The sequence below is a fragment of the Scyliorhinus canicula genome, chromosome 2 (genome assembly GCF_902713615.1).
Source record: "Scyliorhinus canicula chromosome 2, sScyCan1.1, whole genome shotgun sequence".
In the NCBI taxonomy this organism is placed as follows: domain Eukaryota; kingdom Metazoa; phylum Chordata; class Chondrichthyes; order Carcharhiniformes; family Scyliorhinidae; genus Scyliorhinus; species Scyliorhinus canicula.
The window spans coordinates 152417479-152438444 of record NC_052147.1 but is presented as its reverse complement, the minus strand read 5'-3'; the positions used below and the strand labels follow the sequence as shown (position 1 = coordinate 152438444).

General features: G+C 46.6%; 1 protein-coding gene across 1 annotated transcript in view; it reads right to left on the bottom strand.

The window, feature by feature from the left end:
* Positions 1 to 14536: 14536 nt before the first annotated feature.
* Positions 14537 to 20966, bottom strand: part of LOC119962281 (putative methyltransferase DDB_G0268948) — a 28855-nt gene continuing 22425 nt past the window's right edge. The window contains exons 3-4 of the mRNA XM_038790269.1: positions 16029 to 16242; positions 14537 to 14584 (exon numbers count right to left, since the gene is read on the bottom strand). Coding sequence (XP_038646197.1) covers positions 14537 to 14584; positions 16029 to 16242 — 262 coding nt within the window. The remainder of the gene's footprint in view (positions 14585 to 16028; positions 16243 to 20966) is intronic.

Genomic DNA, 20966 nt, shown 5'->3' with positions numbered 1-20966 from the left:
TAGGAGTGTCCTGGGTAGGGGTGTCCTGGGTAGGAGTGTCCTGGGTAGGGAGTGTCCTGGGTAGGAGTGTCCTGGGTAGGAGTGCCCTGGGTAGGAGTGTCCTGGGTAGGAGTGTCCTGGGTAGGAGTGTCCTGGTTCGGCTGCGACATGGCCTGTGGCTGCTCCCCTCGCCGCTGGGTGTCACACGCCTGCGTCACAGCACCCGCAGGAGATGGAGGCGTCGTCTCCCTGTTGCTCCGGGTCTCTCCCTCTCTCGTGGACGCCCTGGGGCATCCTGCGGGCGTCGCATGCCAGAGGGGCCGGGTCTCTCCCTCTCTCGTGGCCAGCCTGGGGCGTCCTGCGGGTGGTCCGCATCTACGGGGACGGGTGCCTCGACGTTTGGTCCTGCAATACACAATACAGCAGCATGGTTAGATACGCAGGCGGTGATCGGGGATATGGGGGAGGGGGGACACGGGGAGGGGTATATAGGAAGGGGGGATATGGGGGAGGGCGATATGGGGAGGGGTATATAGGAAGGGGGATATGGGATAGGGGGATATGGGGGGATATGGGGGAGGGGGATATGGGGAGAGGGGATATGGGGAGAGGGGAATGGGGATATGGGGAGGGGGGATATGGGGGAGGGTGATATGGGGAGAGGGGATATGGGGGAGGGGATATGGGGAGAGGGGGATATGGGGGAGGGTGATATGGGGAGAGGGGATATGGGGGAGGGGGATATGGGGAGAGGGGATATGGGGAGAGGGGAATGGGGATATGGGGGAGGGGGGATATGGGGGAGGGGGGATATGGGGGAGGGGTATATGGGGGAGGGTGATATGGGGAGAGGGGATATGGGGAGAGGGGAATGGGGATATGGGGGAGGGGGGATATGGGGGAGGGGGATATGGGGGAGGGTGATATGGGGAGAGGGGATATGGGGTAGGGGGATATGGGGAGAGGGGGATATGGGGGAGGGTGATATGGGGAGAGGGGATATGGGGGAGGGGGATATGGGGAGAGGGGATATGGGGAGGGGGATATGGGGCGAGGGGATATGGGGAGGGGGGATATGGGGGATATGGGGAGGGGGGATATGGAGAGGGGGATATGGGGAGGGGGATATGGGGGAGGGGGATATCGGGATGGGCATATGGGGAGAGGGGATATGGGAGAGGGGGATATGGGGAGAGGGGATATGAGGAGGGGTGATATGGGAAGGGGGAATGTGTGGAGGGGGGATATGGGGAGGGGGATATGGGGAGGGGGATATGGGGAGGGGGAATGTGTGGAGGGGGGATATGGGGAGGGGGGATATGGGGGGGGGATATGTGGAGGGGGATATGGGGAAGAGGGATATGGGAGATATGGGGAGGGGGATATGGAGAGGGGCCTATGGGGAGGGGGGATATGGGGGATATGTGGAGGGGGATATGGGGAGGGGGACAATGGGGAGGGAGATATGGGGAGGGGGATATGGGGAGGGGGACATGAGGGAGGGGGATATGGGGGTGTGGAGATATGGGGGATATGTGGAGTGGGGATATGGGGGAGGGGGGATATGGGGAGGGGGTTCTGGGGATGGGGGAATATGGGGATATGTGGGGGGATATAGGGAGGGGGGATATGGGAATATAGGGGATATGGGGAGGGGGGATATGGGGAGGAGGGATATGGGGAGGGGGATATGGGAATATAGGGGATATGGGGACGGGGGATATGGGGAGGAGGGATATGGGGAGGGGGATATGGGGGATATGGGGAGGGGGATATGGGGAGGGGGATATGGGGGATATGGAGAGGGGGATATGGGGGATATGGGGAGGGAATATGGAGGAGGGGGATATGGGGAGGGGGGATATGGGGAGGGGGATATGGGGGAGGGGGATATGGGGAGGGGGTTATGGGGAGGAGGATATGGGGAGGGGGGATATGGGGAGGGGGTTATGGGGGAGGGGGTTATGGGGGAGGGGGGATATGGGGAGGGGGTATATGGAGGAGGGGGTATGGGGAGGGGGGATATGGGGAGGGGGATATGGGGGAGGGGGATATGGGGAGGGGGTTTATGGGGAGGAGGATATGGGGAGGGGGGATATGGGGAGGGGGTTATGGGGGATGGGGGTTATGGGGGAGGGGGGATATGGGGAGGGGGTATATGGAGGAGGGGGATATGGGGAGGGGGGATATGGGGAGGGGGTTATGGGGAGGAGGATATGGGGAGGGGGGATATGGGGAGGGGGTTATGGGGGAGGGGGTTATGGGGGAGGGGGGATATGGGGAGGGGGTATATGGGCGAATGGGGACAGGCCGTGGGTGGCTCACTTGCTGGTGGACCCACGACCGCTGCATCGACAACCTCCCGGTCCTCAGATCCACCTGCCAGTTCCATGCCCTCTTCTCATGAACAGTGAGTGGTCTCTCATCAGCTGAGCCCCCTACAGTCCTCTATGATCCCTGTTGTTGTGTCCGCACTTCTCCTGTGGGGGGGGCGGGTGGGTGGGTGGCAGGGGTAAAGGGCAACAGTGTTAGACAGGTACATGAATGCACGATAGCGGTTGCGCGTATATTGGCAGAGGTGTGCAGCACATTAGGGTTATGGTTGGGTTAGCATTAGGGTTGGTTGCACCTGGGGGTGTGCCGCACATCGAGGGGGGGGCACTCACCCTGGCTGCCCTGACGAGGTTGTTCACCTTCTTGTGGCACTGGGTGGCTGTCCTCGGTGTCACAGCGCTGACGGGGTCTGCCATCTCACTCCACAGGCGCCGGCTGAGGCGTGGGGCAACCCTGCGGCCATGTCAGGGGTACAGGGCCTCCCTCCTCTCCTGTGTCCAGGAGCGCCTCAATGTCGCGCTCCTGGAACCTCGGGGCTGCACGGGGGGCATCCATATTAGCGGGTCTTCCGGGGGGGGCTGCGTCTTTTGTGCTGTAACGTCGCGCGGCATTGATTACGCCACGCGGCATCAGTGACGCGGCGCATCCAAGGCAGGTGACACCGTCGCGAATGGCGTCACACCGCTGCTAGCACATTCGGGCCCGGAGACTTCACGACGTTTGGGGGGGCCCGACGCCGGAGTGATCACCACCGTTTTTGGCGCCGGGTCCCGCCAATCGCGCCGTTTTTTTGAGAATCCAGCCTATGGTCCTGGACCCAGTGGGAGTGAAAGACTAAAGTCCATAGTCTTTCATGGCAGAGATCACAGCAGATCCAGCTCACTGCAAACACAGACACACCCAAGCTCTTTTTCTCAAAACATGCTTTCTCCTTTCAAACAGCTCACAGCAAACCAGCCAGGCACTTTTCTGCTGCTCTCTCTCAAACTGAAACCTAAACACTGCAAAATGGCTGACCTACAGTCTTTAACTCTTTAACTCCAGTCCCTTCAATGGTTTTCAGTCATGGCAAATGGTTTTTGGTCAGTACCACTGTAGAAGTGGATTTCATTTGGAACTTCGCTGATAGGGTTAATATAACAGTTCTGAAAAGCTCTGTGAAAGAGATGTCAACAGGTCAAGGGATGAAATAAAGGGAGTGTGTCTGACCGGCATCTGTGAAAGCAAAGATGTCAGAAGGTTATGGGATGGAATATAGGGAGTGTGGCATTGGTACTAATTAATGTTCTGACCCGCATCTGTAAAAGCTGAGAGGTCAAAAAGGCAAAGAATGGAATGAATGGGAACCGTTACTTTATTGCAGAGATAACGTAATTAAGCTCGTTTGACCAGTTGGAACAAATAAACATTGAAATGTAAGAGGGACTGTCTTTGGAGTGAGTTGAGCCATATGGCCATGGGATAAGAAAGACCTTTGTGAACAGCATTAATAGTGACTTGTGCTAATGATTATGTCAAAAATAACCTCCCGACCTCGAAGAATAATTCCATATATGTACATGTTCTGGATCCTTGCCAAATCATAGGTGTATCCAGGAATTTAAGGGGTCCACCCCTAAGCTGTAAGATGTATAAAGATACCGTCCTTATTCTGGGATTTTGGCACTTCTCGAAGGTGGTTACCCGACTGCTTAGAGATTTGTCCCGGCCGTAAATAAACGAATATTCGTTACTGACGTGTTCGAGTGTTTTACTTCTGGACTGACGATCAGATACGTGAAAGCGCAATTCACATTTGGTGGCCCGTACGGGGATCTCCAGAGGGGTCTGCGCAACTAACCGGCGTAATCGACTGAGCTCGTTCAAAGTAGAGGACGAATTTGGCCCCCAACGTGAGTAAAAATTTGTTTTCCACCTTGGTATTCGCCTACTACCAGTTTGATCGTTGCTCAGCTTTGCCGTTGGTTTGTCGAGAAGCCTCTGCGAGATCCAGGTCAGTCCAGCGAACCCGTTTTAAAGAGGGTAAGTGAGTGAACCCTGTGGTTATCGTCTCTAGGGGCAGCCTGGGACTGCCGCCGTGATTCCAGACAGCGTTCGCTGGAGTTACGGGCGGGGTTGCCAGGACTGCTAGGGGCAGCCTGAGGAGCCGCCGTGATTCCAGGCAGCGTTCGCTGGAGTTACGGGCGGGGTTCTCAGGATTGCTAGGGGACGGTTAACGGGCTGTGGGCAGCCTGGGACTGCCGCCGTGATTCCAGGCAGCGTTCGCTGGAGTTACGGGCGGGGTTGCCAGGACTGCTAGGGGCAGCCTGAGGAGCCGCCGTGATTCCAGGCAGCGTTTGCTGGAGTTACGGGCGGGGTTCTCAGGATTGCTAGGGGACGGTTAACGGGCTGTGGGCAGCCTGGGACTGCCGCCGTGATTCCAGGCAGCGTTCGCTGGAGTTATGGGCGGGGTTGCCAGGACTGCTAGGGGCAGCCTGAGGAGCCGCCGTGATTCCAGGCAGCGTTCGCTGGAGTTACGGGCGGGGTTCTCAGGACTGCTAGGGGACGATTCCGGGCTGTGGGCTCCGGACGGGACTGCCGCCGTGATTCCAGGCAGCGTTCTCTGGAAGTTACGGGCGGGGTTCTCGGAGCCTATCCCCCGGTATAACCCATACCTTCACCGAAGAATTTTACCTACTTACCCCTTAATAGCATTGGTGTAGAAGTGAAGTAAGCTAATAACCACTTAAAATCTGGTCTTCTTGAGTTGTATTAGCTGTTTCAACTCGGCTGCTTTCCTTGTCTTTCTCCAGCAGGCTGCGTCTCTCCTCTCCTCTCTCTCATCTCTCTCCTGTTGCTGTTGCAGAGTGCTGCTGCTTCTGCTCCCTGGGTTTATATTCTCTTTCGAAGAGTTATTAAGTTTTAACGACTGTATTGTATATGGGCTTGTTTCACTTTGATAGTTTACAAGTATCTTTGATGTAAACATCTTACTACAACTCGTTATTCATTTCAGGCATATCGTCTCCTCTCAGATTTGATTTAAAAAATGCTTTTGTTTCAATAGTTAACTTTTATTTCTGTGATTTCAAATCGTTTAATTTTCCAATTGTCCCCAGTTCATAACTTTGCCTTTGATTTTGACTAAAATGATGTTTCTCGTAGCCAGGTCATCTCCAATTGTCTTTTAATTAACTTGATGTTCGTAGAATTTTACCCCTGAAATTGACACTAAATTCGACTGAGCATCTTCCATTCTTTCCAGCTGTTTACTAAGAGAGTTTATTTCAATTAAGGTGTGAAACTTTGCTCTTAGCTGTATGCTAAAATTTAACTTGGTTGTGACTTGAAAGACTTGCCTGTTTTAAACATTCGTCACTTAATGCAATTGAAACTCTCATCCATGCTTTTTCAGATGCTTTCTGAGATAGTTACATTCCATGAAGGTGTGAGCCATTGTTTTAGCTTACCATATGAAGCCTGTGTGTCTGCTGAGGCCTGCTTGTGAGCAAGAATCTGCATTTTATAACCCTGCTCTTTGCAGCTGCTATTAACCTTTTGTGGGATCTTTCCCTGTACCCTCTTAAACCAGATATTGCCAGACTTTCATGTTTCAAATGACACATTTTTCTGTATTATCAAGAACCCACCGCAAAGAAATTAATTGCCTTGTGGAGGGAATACTGTCAGTTAATGAAAGATGCATCTATACTGGCTAGCTGGCAGGCAAATGCCTCAAAATTGGGTATTGGCCTCACCAAAGGGGGAATTGTTAAAACAGTAGAGGTCTTAAAAAGGGAATGTAAAGAATATAAGAAACGTAAGAATGCTAATCCTACCCCGGCGCCGGTCAGCAATGCGAAGCAAGTTTGGGAGGAGGGGGACGATGGGGATGAGGAACATCTGTTCAATTGCGGGGGACGTCAGAAGCCCCCACAGCCTCCACAGCCCCCACAGCCCCCACAGCCTCCACAGCCCCCACAGCCACCTCCGCCACCGCCCCTGGAATGTGATCAGTATTATGAGTAACTCAGTATGTTCAGAACTACCATGGTCTCAGAATAAACAGATAAAGAATTTGTGCTGGGCAGTTTCGAAACTGCTGCGTTGAAATTGACACTGCATGGCTCCGCAGGGTCCTAGTGCCCGCTGATCACAAACAGTCACTAGCAGAACCGCCTCAAGGAGGCACTCCTCCAGGCCCCTGCCCTTGGTCGACCCTTATATGATCGCCCTTTTCAGCTCTATTGCACAGTCCTTGCCGACTGCGCCACAGCTGTCCTGACCCAACGCCACGGCGACCGCTGTCGCCCGGTTGCATACTACTCCTCTAAACTCGATCCGGTAGCCCTTGGCTATCCTATCTGTACCCAAACTCTTGCAGCTATCTACAACAGCCTGCAATCGGCTGCTAATATTACCCTCCAACAAGATATCACTGTCTATAGTTCCCATTCTGTTACGGCCCTTTTGGGACAGCTACAGACTCAGCATCTCACGATGGCTCGTCAGAATAGATATGAGATTGCTCTCCTTAATAACCCAAAGGTCCAGTTTGCCCACTGCACCACTATCAACCCTGCTGATTTTTTGACGCATCCTCCCACAGACATGCTCGACCCAACTCATGACTGTCTGCAACTGTTGCAGGAAGTCTCCTCGGTTCGAGGCGACCTCTCCGATATACCCCTCCCAAGTGCAGATTGTTCCTTTTTCACCGATGGAAGTTCTTCCGTCGGCGAAAGGGGGGATAGACAATCTGGCTATGCAATCATCGATCAAGACGGTGATGGAAAAACAGAGGATTTCTAACCTCCGCTGGTACACCCATCTCACACCAGCAGTTAGTAACCCAGTTATTGCAGGCCCTTATGCTCCCAGACAAGATAGCGGTGATAAAATGCGCAGCGCATACAAAAGGCACAGGACTGGTGGAAACGGGCAACAGGAGAGCGGACGAGAAGGCAAAAGAAATTTCTAAATCTGGCAAACTAATGGTGCCTAGAATGATGAGGCAGACTAAAACCCCCTCGGGAAAGTCCCCCTCTGAAAAACCTATGCCAACCATTGCTGACATAATCCAAATGCAGGAGGACGCTCCTGCAACTGCTGTAAATATGTGGAAAAACTTAGGATGTATATATGATATCGAAAATAAGCTGTGGGTCACCCCGGTAGGACAAACATGTATGACCGATGCATTAGCAGCCTGGGTGACCGAATATGTACACTTTGCAACTCACTGTGGAGCTCGTGCCACAGGGGACATATTGTTAAAAAGCTGGTGGCACCCACGACTGCAAGAAATGGCCCAACAAATTAGCAGTCGGTGCCTAATCTGTCAACAGCACAACCCCGGTAAGGCCGTCCCCTGTGATCCTGGCACAACCCCCTTACCTGAGGGTCCATTTGAGACCCTACAAATGGATTACATTGAGTTGGAAAGATGTCAATGCTATAAATATGTGTTAGTCATTGTGGACACTTTTAGCAAATGGATCGAGGCCTACCCGACTACGGATAACAAGGCCTCGACAGTAGTTAAGGTGTTAATGCGAGAAATTGTTCCGCGATTTGGAATTTCGGCCCGGCTGAGCTCTGACAATGGTCCCCACTTCATAGGTCAAATCAATAAGGAATTCTGTGCTCTGCTTGGAATAAAGCAACAGTTTCATTGTGCCTACAGACCACAAGCCGCTGGAGTGGTGGAAAGGGCTAATCAGACTCTAAAGACTAAACTCGCTAAACTACAAGCAGACACTGGGGCCACTTGGCTCAAACTCCTGCCTTTAGCACTCTTCCAGCTACGTGCCACCCCCGCAGGAAAAACTCGCCTAAGCCCAGCGGAAATACTATATGGCAGACCCTTTCGAACGCCTTGGGACAGCAGTGTTCCACGGAATGTTCAATTCCATTACATGACTACCGAGATGGATAATTATATATTAACACTAACTAGAATTTTGAAAGGATTACACTCCCGAGTTCGTGCCACCCAGGAAGAAGTCCCATCCATTACTCATGACGTCTCCATCAACCCTGGGGATTATGTCCTAATTCGAAATTGGACACGTAAAGGTTTGGAACCTCGATGGGAGGGTCCCCTACAGGTTCTACTCACTACCCCCACTGCAGTAAAAGTGGAGGGCCGGAACGCATGGGTACATATGCACCATTGTAAGTTAATTAAGTATCCATGATGTTCTAAACTTTTCCTTTAAGTCCTAGGAACACGAGTACCAGGATGAGGCCCCTCTTCGCCGTCACAATACTCGCCACCCTGCTCTCTCTCGCTGCATCCGAAGGAAGGAGATGCCTGTACGGAAGCAGACACCCACCCATGTGCCGGGAAGGGACCCCACGATGTGGAACAACGACAGATCTCCGATGGATCACCACCGCTATCAAAACCTGCCCGACCACCGTTCCTCCCGATGACCAGAAGCGCCGATTCCTGATTACGTACATGGTTCTAATGTACGATCGCCGCACATGCAGGTGGAACCACCGGTGCATTGATAAGGACAGAGTACAAATTTTACCATCAAGGACTACTCACCCCTACTCGCCTTCCAGAAGGAAGCGGGCAACGCACCATGTAACGGCGAATTCATTTCTGTTTATGTCCTATGTCTATGCTAAGAAAGTGGGTGTCTCCTCTTGCTGGGTATGTACACAGGTCCCGACCCATGCCCATGGAGGCATTCCCTTGATATCTGTTCCTTTCTCGATCGAACAGACGGCTGCATGGGTTATATTCCAGACAGTTCAGAGAATATCACGCGTCTGGTAACCCATATCAGAGATGGAGTACAGCGCTTGCGACTCGCCGGTCAGGCTGACTGGTGGAGCTGGATGTGGTCCAATTCTTGGGCCACTTACCTATTCCATGGGCTCATTATCTTCGTTACCATCTGTTTGTTGCTCTGTATCATAGCTACTGGTGTGAAATGCCTATGCAACCGTTTGGGTGCCACTGCATTACCACAGATGCTTCAGAGATCCGCCCTAGACGAAAAAGAAAAACTGGTTCCACCTACCCCTGACCTATATGAGGAAGTGGCATCCTGCCGGAGCCTAGTAGAGGAGGAGTACCTCCGCCTCGCTCTCATTTCCATCTAAAGTATCCTGAGTGTTATGTGATCAAGGAATGATCAAAGGGGGGAATGTAGAAGTGGATTTCATTTGGAACTTCGCTGATAGGGTTAATATAACAGTTCTGAAAAGCTCTGTGAAAGAGATGTCAACAGGTCAAGGGATGAAATAAAGGGAGTGTGTCTGACCGGCATCTGTGAAAGCAAAGATGTCAGAAGGTTATGGGATGGAATATAGGGAGTGTGGCATTGGTACTAATTAATGTTCTGACCCGCATCTGTAAAAGCAGAGAGGTCAAAAAGGCAAAGAATGGAATGAATGGGAACCGTTACTTTATTGCAGAGATAACGTAATTAAGCTCGTTTGACCAGTTGGAACAAATAAACATTGAAATGTAAGAGGGACTGTCTTTGGAGTGAGTTGAGCCATATGGCCATGGGATAAGAAAGACCTTTGTGAACAGCATTAATAGTGACTTGTGCTAATGATTATGTCAAAAATAACCTCCCGACCTCGAAGAATAATTCCATATATGTACATGTTCTGGATCCTTGCCAAATCATAGGTGCATCCAGGAATTTAAGGGGTCCACCCCTAAGCTGTAAGATGTATAAAGATACCGTCCTTATTCTGGGATTTTGGCACTTCTCGAAGGTGGTTACCCGACTGCTTAGAGATTTGTCCCGGCCGTAAATAAACGAATATTCGTTACTGACGTGTTCGAGTGTTTTACTTCTGGACTGACGATCAGATACGTGAAAGCGCAATTCACACCACTAGCTAAGGATGTACAGCCATGGTTTGCTTTCATCATAAAACAACATTAATACACATGGACTAAACTACCACAAGGTTTTCACAATAGCCCTATTGTTTACCACATGGCTCTACATAATCACAACAGGCCTGTCCTACCTTCCACCATTATCCAGTATGTCGATGACATTCTGATAACATCCATTGATAAAGATGATCACAATAAAGATTTGTATTTGGTTTTGGATCACCTCAGTGATAATGGACACAAAGCTAGCCTTGCCAAAGCACAAATCTGCCAGGATCAAGTAGTCTACTTAGGTCAGAAAATGTCCAAAGGCAAAAGGGAACTTACTCAGGACAGAATGGCTGCCATCAAAGCTGCAAAGGAACCTACAACTGACCTTGAAGTAAGATTTTTTTTGGGACTGTGTAATTTTTAAAAATTTTTTAAAATTTAGATTACCCAATTATTTTTTCCAATTAAGGGGCAATTTAGTGTGGCCAATCCACCTACTCTGCACACATTTTTGGGTTGTGGGGGCAAAACCCACGCAAACACGGGGAGAATGTGCAAACTCCACACGGACAGTGACCCAGAGCCGTGATCGAACCTGGGACCTCAGCGCCGTGAGGCGGTTGTGCTAACCACTAGGCCACCGTGCTGCCCTGGGACTGTGTAATTTTAACAGAAACTGGATTGATTCTTTCACTCAGATCGCTCAGCCATTGAATGATCTTTTAAAAGGCAACTGAAAATCAAAAGACACAGTTAAGCTCAGCGCAGAACAAAAAGAATCATTTTTAAATCTCAGAAAGGCCCTATTTTCAGCACCAGCTCTAGGTATGCCAAACAATGGGAAACCTTTTGCCATATTTGTTCATGAAAAAGATGGTTACATGACTGCAGTACCAGCCCAAGAACATGGTGATCAGTTAAGACCTGTTGGATACTACTCCATTAAACTTGACAATGTGGCACGAGCAATTGGCAGTTGTTTGGCAGAAAGAGCCATGGAAGCCACATGTCGAGCTGTAATGGCAACATCAGGACTTGTCTTAGACCCACAGTTAACCATTAAATGCCCTCATTCAGTCCACTCTCTACTATCCATGAACAGAGTATCACAAGTTACATCAGCTCGATGGACTAGATGGACGGCAGTTTTAGAAGCACCCAACCTTTATTTTCACAGAGCTAGTCCTGTAAACCTGTAAATCTTTGCTCCTGCTCCCTGAGGAGCAAAAGGGGGGAGAGGCAGAGGGACTTGACTGTGTGAAAATAATAGAGGAAATGGAAGAGGTACGCTTAGTGGAAGAAGAACCACTACAGAACCTAGATTTAATCCTATTCACAGATGGTTCCTCTTTTATTGACAAGGGTGTCACAAAATCTAGCTGGGCAGTCACAAGCCTAAATGAAGTATTAGCTGAAGGAAGCTTATCCCCAGGTACACCAGCTCAACAGGCCAAATTAAAAGCACTAACAGAAGCATGTCATGTGGCAAAAGATAAAACTGCGAACATCTATACTGACTCCAGATATGGTTTTGGAGTGGCACATGATTTTGGCCACCTGTGGAGAAAAAGAGGATTTCTCACAACAGCAGGTACACCTATCCGAAATGGAAAGGAAGCACGCGATCTCCTAGAAGCTATAGCCTTGTCAAAAGAAGTATCAATCTTAAAGTGCAAAGCCCATACTCATGAAGACTCTATGGAAGCAAGAGGAAGCTGCCTCTCAATGGTATGAGGAATTCAATCACATTTACAAATTGGGAGTGACTAACTTATTACAGGATCTACATAAAATGCAATGTGATTGCACACAGAAAGAAAAATGGACATGGTTAGAATCAGGTAAAAGGTTGTATGGTGATGATATTTGGAGACATGTTCAGACTGATAAACCAGTAGCGCCACAAGCACTGATGCCCTTTTTGGCCCAACAAATCCATTCATGGGGACATATATCACCCCAACAAATGATGGATCGATTCCAGAGGAGTTGGTGTGGTAAAGGATTCAAAAACTATGCACAATTGGTGTCAAACCGTTGTATAACCTGTCAAAAGAACAACGTGGGACCTATAACATCAATGCCTCAATTAAAAGCTCCTGCTCCTGCTCCTGCAGGACCGTTCCAGGATATACAGATAGACTACATCACCCTTCCTAAATGCCAAAAGTACAGTGACGTCCTTGTAATAGTGGATACATTCTCTAGATGGGTAGAAGTTGCCCCAGCTAGGAGAGCCATAGCCACCCATACAGCCAAGTGCTATGCAAAGACTTTATTCCCAGATGGGGAGTACCAGTTAGCATTGACTCAGACAATCAAACCCACTTTACAGGTGCTGTTTGTAAGGAAGTGTGTAGATTATTAAACATTGACTGGAATTTGCACTGCCCTTATCATCCACACTCATCAGGACAAGTGGAAATTATGAATCGAACTTTGAAAGAAAGATTGTCTAAATACAACCAAGAAGGCATGAATTGGGTCCAAGCTTTGCCAATAGTAGTGTGCAGTATCAGAGCAACACCAAGCAGAACAACAGGCTTAAGTCCATTTGAAATCATCACAGGCAGACAAATGTCTCTGTCAGGAACTATTGGTTTGCGAAAGGTAGACTGTCATTTAATGAGTGATACTTTGCTGACTTATTGTCAAAATCTAACAAATGCTGTTAGTTCTGCTTCTCAACAGGTGTTGGCTGCCTGGGGCAATCCGCCAGAGAGTGGGCATAATTTAGTGCCCGGCGAGGAAGTGTATGTGAACAAACTTCAGAAAGAGCCTCTAGGATCAAAGTGGGAAGGACCCTTTCTAGTCCTTCTCACCACCCAATCTGCTGTAAAACTGAAAGGGAAGAAAAGTTGGATCCACACGCCACACGTGAAGCACGCGTATAAGTATTAAGATCTGTAAAAATGATTTCTGTAATATTCATTTTCAGTCATATAATTGGCCTTGTAAACATTGTTCCAGAGTTAAATGAAAACACATTCCTTTACACATCCAAGATTTATGTCAGAAAGGGAAATTTATTTAAAACAAAGTACTAATTTATGGAAATTTGCAGGTTATCCACTGAACACTTTTTCACAATGGTATCATGGTATCAACCGAAATATAACACAAATAAAAATCCTCCACATATTAATCTCCAAAATACTCAAAAATAAGAAGGATCAATATGTCTCACTAGTAATGACTCCAGAGGGAGGAAGATGGGCCATAGTATTTGTACTAATTATTTTGATGTTAACACAGTCTATAGATGTACCAATAATGCAAAACACTCAGCTAATCAATCCTCAATAATAAAAGGTATACACAATGCCATAAATAATAAAACATTCACAGACCTTTGGTCTCTGGAATATATTTACCAATATTTAACTTATAATGGAACATATTTTATCTGCAATAACTCAGCATACTCCTGGCTTCCAAAATTCTGGTCAGGATCTTGCTATTTAGGATATGTAGTACCTGCCATCCGTCATCTCCCTCATCTCCCTTATCTATGAGAACCAATCACTCGAAGAAATAAATGTGCTATCAAATTACGAGATGCAATTTATGCTAAAACTATTCCTTTCTATTGGGAAATAAGGGTGGCCAACGAATTAAATAAACTAACAACTATCATACAAAACATAGCTGACTATACTGCCCTAAATAAAAGCTCTGATGAAATGCGAGCTATTCAAACTGTGGCACTACAAAATCGAATGGCACTTGATTATGTGCTAGCCGAAAAAGGTGGCATCTGCGTCCTAATTAGTGCGGAGTGTTGCACTTTTATTCCAGATAATTTAAAGGAAGTTAAAGATCCGGCAGCAAACATTCAAAAAGAAGTCAGGAAGCTTGGCAGACCCTCAGATATCTGTATCTGGGAGAAATTTTGGGGGTGGTTGGGACCCACAGGAATGTCCACAGTAAGAATAATCTTTTTCTTCTGTGTAGCAGGATTCATCATTTACATGACATTCCTGGTGATCAAATACGTTAGCCAACTATTCACTAAATGCAGGGGCCCAGCAATCAGAATGATTTATACTTAACCCCACTGAATCACCATTACTGTTGAATTTTTACTAACCAATCAATTATTTGACTGTATTACTAACATATTGCTAAAATATTAATACTGAATCAGTTGAATCAAATTCAATTAATTGATTAATTGTTATTGTATAATATTAATTTAAGAGTTTTAATAATTTTTGCTGTAATGCCTGAAATGCAATGCTTGCCCACTCTATTGTTGAAGGTTGTTTTCAAAGTAAGAAATCATCAAAGACAATGTGAGTGAGTTCCTCTTCGCGCTTTTACCTACCCTATCGCATTTCTCCTTTCTTTTTGTTTTATTATGATATATCACACTTAATCTTTCGATTTATCAAAGGATGGATTGAAGAGAACTGGCTTTTTCTGATAGGTAAGAGGGTAATTGATTTAGCCATTTTAACGTAAATACTAAAGCTCAGTTTAAAAACCATGTTAAAATGGATTTCATCATATAACTTACAAATACACACAGCTTGCAGAATTTGCAGTGGCAAGACACAGAATCTGAAACATTCAAAGAAACTAGCTAGAGCTTATGCAACATTTTTACTGATATCATAAACTGACCATTGTTTTAATAGCAAAAGCCATGCAGCCATACCCAGGGTCGCCATTGTCATAATATACATCTATGTATATAATAGAGTGCAGATAGGCAGTAATTGACACACAGGATGACCAGTAAGCGCACAGAACAGAGCAGCCAAACACCAGGCAGGACACGACCACTATAAAGCCAGAGGGCACCAGTTTTCCCGCTCTCTCGGGACCCAGCCTCTGAGACAGTCAGAGTTCGTGAGCATTAGCCAGTGCAAACACCATGTGGTAGCTAGTAAGTCTGGTTAGGCTAGTACCAGGTCTCCATTCAAGTCAGCATAGTGTCAACCCACAGTTGAACATATATAATAGCTAGATGTTAAATAAAAGCATGTTGCATCTCATCAAGTGTTGGAGGTCTGTCTCTCGCTACACTGTATCAAGTGCAGTCCACATCGACCCAGCCATCCCAACACATCAGCCATGACTATATGAACACACCATTGTTCAGAATTCAGATAAAAGCACAGTCAACAATAAACCAGTGGAACCCAGAATTGATTAAAAGGATATATCACAATCCAATACACACAAAAATCTACAAATGCAACATATCCGAATATATGATTGACAACTATCCATCCAACCAAATGCATTTGAAACCCATCCAAGCCAATCAGCACATTGCAGGTGGAGGGACAGATGGAGTCAGACTGATAACATTCTCCTAAAAGATAGAGGTTTGGGAAGCCATTTTCCATCCAGGATCACACTATACTTTTCACTTAACTACTGGCTATCCTTATTTCGTATTTTCATTTTTCAACTCTAACTCTTGAAATTTGCGCAAGCTGTTTTGCTTTGAGCAAAGAACAGTTACTGTATTTTTGAAAGTTAAATCTATTGTAAACCATTAAGCCAATTATTTCTCTTAAAGTCTGTTGCTCTTAAAGTCTGTTACAGACTAAAGCATGAGTCCTGTTGTGGAGATCTCAGTTTTACAAAGATCTGGTTGTATAATGTTTGGAAAACTGGACTGGTACAGCTGATCCTGAGCTGGATCGCCTCTTCAATTGTGATCTTTTGAGAAAGGTCACCATCAAAGTGGAGATCTGCTCATTAACCACCTCGTGGTGTGTGGGATCTTCCTGTGCACAATGTGGTTTCGACATTTTTGTGGCTACACGTCACTGGCTCTAAAGCACATTGGAATGTACTGAGGTTGTGGAAGTTGCTATATAAATACAAGTCTTTCTTCCTGCTTACTTACCTCTTCGACAATCTGGTCTGGGTCCTCAGGACAATTGTCGTAACCCAACAAAGTGGGAATGTTATAGCCATACAGAGCCACACAGCCTTTAGGTTTTAGAACTCTCTCAGCCTCCTTCATAAACTTCTCCATTTTAAACCAATGAACTGCTGTTCCTGATGTTACCAGGTCAACGGAACCATCCTCAAACTCCAGGTTCTCTGCAAGGCCCAGCCTGACAAATGAATCAAAAAAACAAAAATTCAGATTATCAATGGAAATACCGGGACATCACAGAATTGTTCCATGTAGAAGGAGGCCATTTGGACCATGCTGACTGCACTGACTCTCCAAATGATCATCATGACTTAGTGCCATTCCCCAGTCTTCTCCCCGAACCCCTGCACATTGTTTCTGTTCAAATAATCATCTAATGGCCTCTTGAATGCCTCGATTGAACCTGCCTCCACCACACTTCCAGGCAGCGCATTCCAGACCCCAACCACTTGCTGTGTGGAAAAGCTTTTTCTCAAATCACATTTGCTTCTTTTATAAATCACTTTAACTCTGTGTCCTCTCTTTCTTGATCCTTTCACAAATGGGAAAAATTTCTCCCTATTCACTCTGCCCAGTCTCTTCATCATTTTATAATAATATAATAATAATAATCTTTATTTTCACAAGTAGGCTTACATTAACATTGCGATGAAGTTACTGTGAAAAGCCCCTAGTCGATAGAGATTTGAACATCCCTATCAAATCTCATCTCAGCCTTCTTCTCTCCAAGGAGAACTCTCCCAACCTCCCTAATCCATCCACTTAACTGGAATTGCTTATCCCTGGGATTATTCTTGTAAACCTCTTCTGCATCCTCTCCAATGTGTTCACATTCTTCCTATAGTGTGGCGCCCAGAACTGCAAACAATATTCCAGCTGAGGTCTAACTGGTGTTACAGTACCCTGAACAGACTCTAATTTTTTTCTGAAACTGGACAAGACCCCAACAATTGTAAATTGTAAGGAAAAGGGGCTGAATTCTCCAGTTGGCGACGGCAAAATCACGTTCGGCGACGGGCCAGAGAATCCAAATTCCCGACAGAATCAGGGGCGGCTCTGCTTCTGTGATGCTCCTCCCCCTCCAAAGCCCACTGCGCCACATATCCATAGCCTCATGCTATTGCCTGAGGCCCGCCCACCGACACTCCACCCCTGACTGGCTGCATTCCCGACTGCGTGGGACACGTGTGGTCTCACCCGTCGGGAACCCAGCGTGGCGACTGCGGACTCAGTCCAGCGATGCCACAGTCGGAGGAGGAGGGCTGATCTGCGGGAAGGGGTGGGCATATTCGGGGCTGGGGGCACTGTGGTGGGGCGGTCCGGGGCGCGCGAGCCAGCTGAAGAGGGGGACTATTTTGCGGGTCGGGTCTGTGAGCGGCCTCTGCCATGAAGCACGGCACGGCCGCTGCAGGCCGCCGCCGTGTGCATATGCAGCCACAAACCCGGCAATTCTCTGGGCCGTAGCAGCAGCTAGCTTCCTGCTAGTCCCCAGCAAAACAGGGAATCAGTAGTCATTTTGCACCAGTTATCCTGGCGTAAATCACCACCATTCCCACGCCGACGTGGAGAAATAGTCTCCAAATCGGAGAATCCTGCCCAGGATACTTTGCTGTCGGAGTGATTCCACTGACAACGAGTGATCTTATATTATCATGGTAGCACGGTAGCATGGTACCATGCAGCACGGTAGCATGGTGGTTAGCATAAATGCTTCACAGTTCCAGGGTCCCAGGTTCGATTCCCGGCTGGGTCACTGTCTGTGCGGAGTCTGCACGTCCTCCCCCTGTGTGCGTGGGTTTCCTCCGGGTGCTCCGGTTTCCTCCCACAGTCCAAAGATGTGCGGGTTAGGTGGATTGGCCATGCTAAATTGCCCGTAGTGTCCTAAAAAGTAAGGTTAAGGGGGGGGTTGTTGGGTTACGGGTATAGGGTGGATACGTGGGTTTGAGTAGGGTGATCATTGCTCAGCACAACATCGAGGGCCGAAGGGCCTGTTCTGTGCTGTACTGTTCTATGTGAGAGTACCTTTAAGAAATGGATGTTTAAGCAATGTACCTTTAAGAAATAGGGCAGCTCATATTACTGAAGTGATGTCAGAGGGGGGAACTCAGCTGAGATCACATCTGCTTTTTCTGCTTTTAGTTTCATTTTGAGAAAGCAGCTGAAAAATGCCTGGCTGGTTTGCTGTGAGCTGTTTTGAAAGGAGAAAGCCAGTTTTGAAGAAAAGAGCTTGGGTGTGTCTGTGTTTGCTGTAAGCTGGATCTGCTGTGATTTGGATGATTTAAACTCATAATAGTAATGTCTTTAATCTGATGTGTTTCTGTTTAAAGGTGTTAAGTCTTTTGGAGGTTTCAAGGAACATTTTGAGGGATTATTTAGTGTTGTATTATTTTTGGGGTTATCTTTGAAGGGTTGTTAAGGGATCCAATGTTTATTTAAGAAGGTTAAGTTGAATTCATGGAATAAACATTGTTTTGTGTTTAAAAACCCACATGTCCATAATTGTAATACCACACCTGGAGACCAAGCCGTGTGCTGGAAAATACAATACATTAAAGGGAGAGGTTGGTTGAACTCCATGATACATTTTGGGGTTCTGAAAATGCCTCTCCCATAACAATTGGGGGCTCGAGGGGGCTAAAAGTCTATCTATTGGATTGACTTTTGTGAACTTTCATATGGATGAAAATGGAATAGTGTAGGTCAGATAGGCTTCAGATGGTTTCACAGGTTGGCGCAACATCGAGGGCTGAAGGGCCCGTACTGCGCTGTAGTGTTCTATGTTCTATAACTTAAAGACAGTGAAGGATTGTTGCTTTTCCGGTGTGGTATTTTAGTTTAAGTAGGGAGTGTGTTGTGAACAATGGCTCTTTCAGAGGCTCAGAAGTTTTTGGGGGTGGAGAATGTCACCCGCAGTACCTTACGGACAGAGACGAAAAGCAGACTGTTAGATTTGGCAAAAACATTGCAGTTAACATTACCTGACAAAATGGGAAAAGATGAGGTAATTATGGCGGTGGTTAAGCATTTAAAGCATCATGCCTGAGATAGAGTCTGACTCATTGGAAATGGCAAAAATTCAGTTGCAAATTAAACAAATGGAACATGAGAAAGAATTAAAGCGCTTGAATACAAAAGAGAGATAGAGGAAAAATAAAGAGAGAGAGAGGAAAAAGTAAAAGAAAGGGAGATACCGATCAGGGAAAAAGATAAAGAGAGAGAGTTTGAACTTCAGAAAATGACCATGAAACATGAAAGTCAATTAAAATTGGCGGACGTAAAGGGAAACGTGCAGTTGGATGATAGTGATGAGGATAGTGAGAAAGAGCGTCATAGTCGAAGGCTTGGTGGGAATCTATTTAAATATGTCCAAGCATTGCCAAGGTTTGTCGAGAAGGAAGTGGAAGCCTTTTTCATTTCATTTGAGAAGGTAGCTAAACAAATTAAATGGCCACAGGACATGTGGGTATTATTGATTCAAACAAAGCTGGTAGGTAGAGCGAGCGAAGTGTTTGCATCACTACTGCAGGAGGTATCTGAAACGTATGAGGAGGTGAAGAAATCCATCTTAAGTGCATATGAGCTAGTGCCTGAAGCTTACAGACAAAGGTTTAGACATTTAAGGAAAGAATTTGGTAAAACATACATGGGGTTTGAAAAACTCAAACAGAGTAATTTTGATAGGTGGATAAGGGCTTTGAAAATAGACCAAATGTATGAAGCTCTCAAAGAAATTATACTTTTGGAGGAGTTTAAAAATTTAATTCCTGATGTAGTGAGAACTCATGTGGAAGAACAGAGGGTTAAAACTGCGAGATTAGCAGCAGAAATGGCAGATGATTATGAATTAGTTCATAAATCAAAGATTGGTTTCCGACATCAGTTTCAGCCTGTGAGGGATAGAAACTGGGGACATGAGAAATACTCAAGTGGTAAAGGTAAAGGTGATCTGATGGGAGACAATAAAGAAAGTGTACCTCAGATTAAAAAATAAATCCAGGAGGGTGGAAAAGAGATGAAAAGTTTCAAATGTTTTCACTGTCATAAACTAGGCCATGTAAAGTCACAGTGTTGGTGGTTGATGAAAAGCACTGGGAAGGCTGATGTGATAAAACAGGTTAAGACAGTGGGATTTGTTAGAGTGGTAAAGGAAAGCCCAAGGGAAGCGAAAGAGGTGCAAATGATTGTATAGCCTGTTCAAGAAGTAATTGTTAAGAAGGTGCCAGATGTCTTTAAATAATTTACTTGTGTGGGTAAAGTTTACTCATGTGTATCAGGAGGAGCAGGTAAATAAGTCATAATTTTAAGAGATACAGGGGCTAGTCAACCTTTAATGGTAAGATATGAGGAATTATGTAGTTTGGGAAGAATGTTGCCAGAAAAGATGGTGATATGTGGAATTCAGGGTGAGAGGAGTAGCATTCCATTACATAAGGTAAGGTTGGAAAGTCCAGTGAAGAGTCGTGAAGTCCAGGAATACAGTTTATCTTGGGTAATGATATAGCTGGATCGCAGGTGGGAGTGATGCCTACAGTCATTGATAAGCCAGTGGTAAATCAGACAACTGAAGGGTTGAAGGACGAATACCCTGGGAGTTTTCCGGGTTGTGTAGTAACCTGGTCGCAAAGTCACAGGTGAAGACAAGAGGAGAAATCAAAGAGTGAAGATGAAGTTGAAGTGCAATTATCAGAACCATTTTTTGATCAGATGGTTGAAAAAGAACAAGAACAGGTGGAGGATGAGGCGGATATTTTTTGTTCAGGAAAATTGGCGGGGTTACAACAGAAAGATGTCGAAATAAAATGGATATATCAGAAAGCATATACGGAAGAGGAACCTGAGAGTATACCTGAGTGTTATTGCCGTAAAAGTGATGTCTTGATGAGAAAATGGAGACCTGTACAT